The sequence below is a fragment of the Bos taurus genome, chromosome 15, assembly GCF_002263795.3.
Source record: "Bos taurus isolate L1 Dominette 01449 registration number 42190680 breed Hereford chromosome 15, ARS-UCD2.0, whole genome shotgun sequence".
In the NCBI taxonomy this organism is placed as follows: Eukaryota; Metazoa; Chordata; class Mammalia; order Artiodactyla; family Bovidae; genus Bos; species Bos taurus.
The window spans coordinates 43,225,666-43,234,574 of record NC_037342.1 but is presented as its reverse complement, the minus strand read 5'-3'; the positions used below and the strand labels follow the sequence as shown (position 1 = coordinate 43,234,574).

At 41.1% G+C, this 8,909-nt stretch overlaps 1 protein-coding gene across 1 annotated transcript in view; it reads left to right on the top strand.

The window, feature by feature from the left end:
- The first annotated feature begins 299 nt into the window (after positions 1-299).
- IPO7 (importin 7) overlaps positions 300-8,909 on the top strand; it is a 43,578-nt gene continuing 34,968 nt past the window's right edge. Inside the window, exon 1 of the mRNA NM_001192356.1 lies at positions 300-383. Within this exon, the coding sequence (NP_001179285.1) occupies positions 300-383 (84 nt within the window). The remainder of the gene's footprint in view (positions 384-8,909) is intronic.

The window sequence follows — 8,909 nt, the reverse complement described above, 5'->3', positions numbered from 1 at the left end:
TTTTCTTTTTTAATAGCAAGTACTGTCTGTAGGAACGACAGCTCAGGGCCACGTGGGTTGCGGATCGCACAAATGCACTACATCTCCCAAGGTGCTCCGCCGGCGCGCCGACAGGAAGTGGCCGGAGCATCTCCCGCCTCCACGCCGAGGAGAAGAGGTTCTATCCGGGGCCTTGGCGCTTCTCTTTCCTTTCGCGCCGGTTGCCGCTGCGGAGCGCGGCGGGTCCATGTGCGCAGTGAGCGGCACTATTCCTGGCCCAGTAGCACCCGAGCCCCGGGTTTGACCGCGTCCCCGCTGCGATGGACCCCAACACCATTATTGAGGCCCTGCGGGGCACCATGGACCCAGCCCTGCGTGAGGCCGCGGAGCGTCAGCTCAATGAAGTAAGGACGCCGGGGTGGCGGTGGCGGTGGCGGCAGCGGCGGCGGCGGCAGCAGGCGGGCGGACTGTGGCAGGCCAAGCCCTCCCGGCCTGGCCAGAGGCGCGGACGGCGTCGCTGAGGGGCCCAACTGGAGGGGTGGGGCGGGGACCTGACGGCGAGTGCCACGCCGGGGCCCTTTGGCTGCTGCGGTAGTGGTGGCGCCGGCCACGGTTTGCGTCGGATCCTGAGTTGGGCCTCTGGCTGCGGTGGAGGCATGAGGGGCCGGCTGGGGCGAGGCGGGCGTGACGGGCTGGACACATGGCTGGCTCGGGTGGCGGCCGTCCTCTGGCTCATTCCCAGCTTGTTCTCGCGCCCAGGAGGGGGCGAAAGTCACCGGGAGGTTTTCAGACGTTTCCGGGAGGAGTCTTGCTGGCGCCGGATTTGGAGGGGCTCCTGGGAATGCAGTGCTGGTCCACTGGAGACTGCGCCTGCCAGCTTGTCCCTTTGCTGGGCTGATGGGTGACCTGCACAACTTTCTCCTCCCCGGCTGAGTTGCTAGGGACAGCTTTCAGAGGCGAGCCCCCACTTCTTAGGCAGGGTGAAGGTAGTGCGGGACACCCACAGGAGTCTGATTCACTGCTCTTCTACTCTATTATTGCCTCGCTGGGAAGGCAGGGCTATTTAGTGGAAAGTGTCGGGTGAAGCGCAACCTTCTAAGTAGAGCTACACCACTAATTTCTGAACTGACCTTGGGCAAGGCGCTTAACCTTTCGATCCTGACTTTTTCTCATTCATAAAATTAGGCCAGAGGGTTTGCTGAGAGGTCAAGGGAGACGATGTAAGACAGTGCCTTGAAACGTGCCAAGGTCCACATCAACTATCTGAGGGTTGGTTTATTTTTCTCCCCATATTTTTGAAGGAGACCACTCTTTGGAAAGCAGCCTTATTATGTGGGTATTTAATTGTACTCGTTTCCGTTTCATTCTTTGTTTCTAAGTTTCTGCAACTTCTGTTGGAGTATTTTAAAGACTTTCAAAAGGATCCCTGTCACTTCCTGTGTCTCCCTATGAATTTGCCCAGCTTTAGTGAGGTTTATGTCTTTTTATTCTTAAGGTAGAGAGAATTCCTCTTTAAAATAGAATTTCGGTTAGTTTATGTTCCTCTTAGCTGGTAGGTAAATACTTCTAAAACTTTATATTGACTAATAGGAATTGAACATCATCAGTGTACCACGCTGTTTAGAGATCCCTGGCCTCAGTGAACTTAAATTTTAAAAAGCTCATCCACAGAATTTAGACAAATTAAGTGTAAAGTTACTTCAAAATAAAAAGTTAGCTCTATTTTATATGGAAGACCACTAGATCTTGCCAAAAATGATGCTCAAATTCTCAGGCTGAAAGTCACCTTGGGAGGAGGACAGATTCCTTTTGGATATAAAATAGTGAGTTGAAAGAAATTCACTCTTTAAACCATTACTAAACTATGGAGAGAGTTATGAATCACTTTTTGCTTTTGTGATAGACACATGTTAAGATGAACATTATTTTGTTTATGATGTGCTAGACACATTGCAAGTTCAGTCATAGTGATGTCTACCATGACTTTGCCCTAAATCACATGAGTTTCCTTTTGGATATAAAATAGTGAGTTGAAAGAAATTCACTCTTTAAACCATTACTTAACTATGGAGAGAGTTATGAATCACTTTTTGATTTTGTGATAGACAGAAGTTAAGATGAACATTATTTTGTTTATGATATGCTAGACACACTACAAGTTCATAGTGATGTCTACCATGACTTTGCCCTAAATCACATTATTTTGAGTAAATATACTTGTGTGTAATTATTAATTTAAGAAGTTATTATTTGAAAGAATTGGTTCCTTTGTAGGAAAATTGAGTAAGTAATACTTCCTGCAAATTTGAAATTTATTTATTCCTCAAGCAGCTCAGTTCAGTTGTATGTGCTAACATCTTGTAATAGAGACTTGGGGTAAGTATTTAACAGGCTAGTTTTTAGAAGATAAACAATCAAAGTAATATTCAAAACATTTATTATTTAACAGTTAAGCTGCTATTAGGGTTTTGAAATTTTCTGAAGTATGAACACTGCTTAGCTTTTCTTTCAAAAAAATTGATATCTGGCCTGTATTTCTGTAATTGTTAGCTACGTATATTTTGCACTTTTCTTTCAGTTATTACAAAATACCTAAGTTTTTTAGTAATTTTCCTAAGGTAACTTTTCTGTTAATTAGCATATTTTAATTTCCAGTCTTGCTTGTGTTTGAATTCTTTTTGCTTTGACTTTCTTCTGGCAGAACCTAGGTTTAGTCACACTATACAGCTCAGTCGTGTCCGACTCTTTGCGACCCTGTGGACTGTAGCTGGCCAGGCTCCTCTGTCCGTGGGATTCTCCGGGCAAGAATACTGGAGTGGGTTGCCATTTCCTTCTCCAGGGGATCTTCCCAACCCAGGGATCGAACCCTGGTCTCCCGCATGGCAGGCAGATGCTTTATCCTCTGAGCCACCAGGGAATTCCTGAACCTAGGTTTAGGAAGAAATAAATCCAACTCTTGAAGAAGCTTGACTGTAGTAAGAATGAGGAAGTAGCATCTTATTTCTGGCAAGCTTTTCTTGCTTTGGATAAAATAGGGTAAACCAGTCATTCCATCATGATGGCTTTTTCAACTGAAGCTACATATTGGTTTATTTAGTTAGAAGAAAAAGATCATTGCCATTGAATGAATCTCTTCAGCTAAGTGAAGTAATCACTAACTTAAAAATTTTTTAATATTATCAAATAGATAATTTAAAAACCAAACCAAAAGTGTCCCTATCTCAGAGATTGCACTTGACTGTTCCATTTGCTTGGAACCCCTTTTATTCATTTGCCTCCCAAACTTGTTATTTCACTTCCCTCTCATTACTGTTCCGCTGTGTCTGTATCCCTAAGGAGTGACTTGACTACCATGCTCCATGTCTCCCTTCACTTGTTTATATCATATGTATTGTACTTACTGTTTCCCCAGTATAATTTTTGAGTTTCATGAGATCAGGAATTCTTATGTCTTGTTACTGTTATTCTTTGGTTGTTAATGGTAGGCTTTACTGACTTCCTGTTATAGAAGATAACAGTATAGGCTTTAGGTTTCTCATATGACCTCCACTTCAGGAATTTTAAGGGTATTTATGTTTTTTATATTACATATAAAGTTCCAAAAGATTGTTAAAGACCACTGTATGGACACTGTTTTTGACAGATATTTTCAAGATAAATCTGATTTAGTATTCCTCACTTAACTCTGTACTATGTTATGAAAGTTTTTTTTGAACCACTGTTATAATTTGGAACCCATTGCCATGTCTCAGTTTGAAATATGTTCATGTAACAAGCTTTGCCTCAAAAACTGGAGAGAACCATTTTGATTTTTTTTTTTTTTTAACTACTGGAAGATTTCTCCACTAGCGGGAGGGTATTAATTTAACCTTTTTTAAAGCATCATTTTCCTTATGTTATCGTGGTATGTCATTGTGTGGGTTGAGCAAAATGATAAATGTAAAAATTTTAGAACTACTAAGTTCTCTCGAGAGTATTTGAATTACTGTTTAAGTGCCAATTGATTAACCAATCCAACATGCAATACATTTCATTTCCTACCTAAGTTAGTAGTTGTTCATCTCAGTGGCAGATGATCAAAACTGATGGAGAGAGAACACATAACCTGTTATTTGGGCACTTAGCTCACTAGTGGATAGCATTATTATATTGCAGCATGAAAACTGGTACTCTTATAAGCACACTGCATGGCACATTGTAGGCTCTCAGTAAATATTTGTTGAATGCAAAGAAATAAAAGCTTGAATAATGGAAATGTTAAGAATACTCATCCTTGAGTTGTTAAAGTAGATTTGTGTTACAGGGATCTTTCAATTCTCATTGAAATTCTAAACTATATAGTCTAATATATCTAGAAGTGCAATTAAAAAATTTGTTTAGGTTATCTAAAATGTGTGCATTTGGTATTCATTCAACATTGTTTCTAATATTCTAGAGACTATTTGTTTTTGAGTGCAAAGACTGTTCTTTTCCATCTGTACACACACACACTTAGAAATACTTGTTTTTTCATTTTCATTTGCAAGATAAAATATGTCTGAAGGTTTTTGGCAGATAATTATAACAGAGGACAACATCTCTGCTCTCTTGCTTTAGCTGCCAGTGTTCCTCAGTGGAAACCTTTCTGCATGCAAATTTTTACTCATGCTGCTCACTCCTCTTGTTAAGCTCTATCACCTACAACTAAAATTTTTCCTAGTCATGGTTTAGTCCCTAAGTTGTGTCCGACTCTTGCGACCCCACGGACTGTACGTAGCCTGTTAGGCTCCTCTGTCTATGGGATTCTCCAGGCAAGAATACTGGAGTGGGTTGCCATTTCAAATCTCTTAAACCCACAGTTCCTAAGCTTAATGTGCTATAAAATAGTTATGTGGGCAGAAATGTTGCTTTTTCATATGCTTTCTGTGAATAAAAAGTAAGAGGACATAGCCTTGGTAAGTTTCTTGATATTTTGTGTTTATCTTTAAAATTCATGAACTACCTAAGTTATATCTGGTATCTTCACAGATGGTTACTATTACAACTGTAAGTGATATATTTATTTATAATTGATTAGTTTTATTTTATTTTATTAAAGGCTTATGAAATGTTTAAGGAAAATCTTAGGTCTGGAAAAGTGCAGAATGACAGCAGTTTGGCATGTCTAAAAATTCAAATATTTTTGAGACTATGGTGTATATTTTTGGAAGATGGAATAGTTTGTAGTCTGAGCAGGTAACATTCCTTAATTAGGAATGTCATGAAGTAGGTACTGTTGTGAGTTTTGTAGAGGGAAAGTCCCTGGATTCTTGGACAGTTAGACAGGAAGTTATTCAGTGACATAGCATGTTAAAGATCTGAAAGAAAAATAACAGTGTATTAGTAATACTTATAAGAAAACAACTTTCTTTTTCAGAATTAGCGATGCATGCATATCTGTCAGTGGCACAGTAATGATGAGTTTGATTTAAAGTTTGGCTTTTCTTTTGTAAATTTTTTTTGTCACTGATAATTTGTAATTAAGTTTTTAGAAACACCTTATTTGGAAAGCATTACCACTGTTTAATGAAAGGCAGGAAGACACAGTGAAGACCCTCAACCTGGTCCTAATTTTACCACTACACTGACTTACCCTCACTATGCCTCATATTTCATATAGGTAAAATAGATACAGTATTTGCCTTTGTCAACTTCTTTAGTAAAGCAGAGAGGGAAGAAATTCCTTGGCTCTTGAAATTATCTGGCTGTATTCATTTTATGTAAACTCTGATATCAGAGTGCCCTTAAGCCCCTCTCTTCCTTGTAAATGATGTCAAGTACGGAGAAGGCAATGGCACCCCACTCCAGTACTCTTGCCTGGAAAATCCCATGGACGGAGGAGCCTGGTAGGCTGTAGTTCATGGGGTCGATAAGAGTCAGACACAACTGAGCGACTTCACTTTCACTTTTCACTTTCATGCATTGGAGGAGGAAATGGCAACCCACTCCAGTGTTCTTGCCTGGAGAAGCCCAGGGACGGGGGAGCCTAGTGGGCTGCTGTCTATGGGATCACACAGAGTCGGACACGACTGAAGTGATTTAGTAGTAGTAGTAGTAGTAGTAGTAGTAGTAGTAGTAGTTGTAGTACAGTAACTGAAGGTTTGTTTGGTTACATTCCAAAATGGCAAGAAATAATAAAAAGTTACCTATTAAAGAGTAAGCTTTAAAAGAGACTGACATTGGGTGGTTACATTGGAAAATGTGGGTCTGGAAGGGAAATTGATATTGAAGAAAGCATGACTAAAAAGTTTTGTCTGATTTGAGGAGCTGTAAACCCCAAGGAGAAAATGTCCAGGAGGCAATTGGGAATGTGGAACTGAAGTTTAGGATAGAAGGCAGTAATAGAATAGTGATTTTTCTTCTGCAAGTGAATTGAGAGGAAGGGAGTATGATCCGGATGTGTGGGGTGGACTGGAGCGCAGCACACATTTAGGCCATGCTCATTTTTTGGGGACTCTGAGAAACATGGAAAAGGAGATGGGAGAATTGTGCAGAAAAGTAGGAGGAAGGCAAGAAAAGGAATTTCAAGTAAGAAGATTGGTTTCCTTTTTCCTTAAATAAATTAAAAAAATTTTCTACCATTGAGTATGAATTCCTTTTGCTTAAAAAGCTATTAGAAAAAACGGTTTTTGACATTTCTAAATGAGAGAAATTAACGGAAAATGAAGACTTTGCTGGGAAGGTCTTTTAACGTATTGATGACCTTGGAGAAGGATAACCTTGGAGAAAACAGTGTCTGATTACAGGATTAGTGAGTGAAATGCTCGTTCAGTTCAGTCGCTCAGCGTGTCCGACTCTGTGACCCCATGGACTGCAGTGTTGCAGGCTTCCCTGTCTATCACCAACTCCTGGAGCATGCTCAAACTCATGTCCATTGAGTCGGTGATGGTGATGCCATCCAACCCTCTCATCCTCTGTTGTCCCCTTCTCCTCCTGCCTTCAATCTTTCCCAGCACCAGAGTCTTTTCCAGTGAGTCAGTTTTTCACATCAGGTGGCCAAAGCATTGGAGCTTCAGCTTCACTAGGAATAAGTTTGTAGGTTAGAAGGGTAGTAGGGTCAGGGGAAGTGTGTTTATGTGATATATATGTCTTTCTTTTTTTTTCCTTTTGTAGTCAGACTTATTTTGGGGAGTAACGGAGCTCCCTGTGGAGTAGAAGATTTCAGACTTTTATAATGATAGTTTTCTATCTGTAATGTTTTATAGTCCTCTATCCTAGAATTACATCCTCATACTGCTTCGTGACCTTATCTTCCTACAGGATAGATCTGATCATGTGAAAACTTTCAAAAATAAGTTCACACTTAATAGATCTTGATATGATCACAACTTACCTATTCATTTTTGTCTTTCACTGTTCTCTTTCGTACTCCTGGTAATCTCTTTAAAATCATATCAGATCAGTCACTCAGTCGTGTCCGACTCTTTGCTACCCCATGAATCGCGGCACGCCAGGTCTCCCTGTCCATCACCAACTCCCGGAGTTCACTCAGACTCATGTCCATCGAGTCAGTGATGCCATCCAGCCATCTCATCCTCTGTCGTCCCCTTCTCCTCCTGCCCCCAATCCCTCCCAGCATCAGAGTCTTTTCCAATGAGTCAACTCTTCGCATGGGGTGGCCAAAGTACTGGAGTTTCAGCTTTAGCATCATTCCTTCCAAAGAAATCCCAGGGCTGATCTCCTTCAGAATGGACTGGTTGGATCTCCTTGCAGTCCAAGGGACTCTCAAGAGTTTCTTCTCCAACACCACAGTTCAAAAGCATCAATTCTTCGGCGCTCAGCCTTCTTCACAGTCCAACTCTCACATCCATACATGACCACAGGAAAAACCATAGCCTTGACTAGACGAACCTTTGTTGGCAAAGTAATGTCTCTGCTTTGGAATATGCTATCTAGGTTGGTCATAACTTTCCTTCCAAGGAGTAAGTGTCTTTTAATTTCATGGCTGCAGTCACAATCTGCAGTGATTTTGGAGCCCAGAAAAATAAAGTCTGACGCTGTTTCCACTGTTTCCCCATCTATTTCCCGTGAAGTGATGGGGCCGGATGCATGATCTTGTTTTCTGAATGTTGAGCTTTAAGCCAACTTTTTCACTCTCCACTTTCACTTTCATCAAGAGGCTTTTGAGTTCCTCTTCACTTTCTGCCATAAGGGTGGTGTCATCTGCATATCTGAGGTTATTGATATTTCTCCCGGCAATCTTGATTCCAGCTTGTGTTTCTTCCAGTTCAGCGTTTCTCATGATGTACTCTGCATATAAGTTAAATAAGCAGGGTGACAATATACAGCCTTGACGAACTCCTTTTCTTATTTGGAACCAGTCTGTTGTTCCATGTCCAGTTCTAGCTGTTGCTTCCTGACTTGCATACAGATTTCTCAAGAGGCAGGTCAGGTGGTCTGGTATTCCCATCTCTTTCAGAATTTTTCACAGTTTATTGTGATCCACACAGTCAAAGGCTTTGGCATAGTCAATAAAGCAGAAATAGATGTTTTTCTGGAAGTCTCTTGCTTTTTCTATGATCCAGCAGATGTTGGCAATTTGATCTCTGGTTCCTCTGCCTTTTCTAAAACCAGCTTGCACATCAGGAAGTTCACGGTTGACATATTGCTGAAGCCTGGCTTGGAGAATTTTAAGCATTACTTTACTAGCATGTGAGATGAGTGCAATTGTGTGGTAGTTTGAGCATTCTTTGGCATTGCCTTTCTTTGGGATTGGAATGAAAACTGACCTTTTCCAGTCCTGTGGCCACTGCTGAGTTTTCCAAATTTGCTGGCATATTGAGTGCAGCACTTTCACAGCATAACATAACCCGTACTTTTCCTTTTAAAAATCTTTTCTTCTCATTTCCGTGGGTTTAACTGCTTTAGGGTCTAACTAAAAAACTTACTGTCAGTCTAATTAGAATTAATCC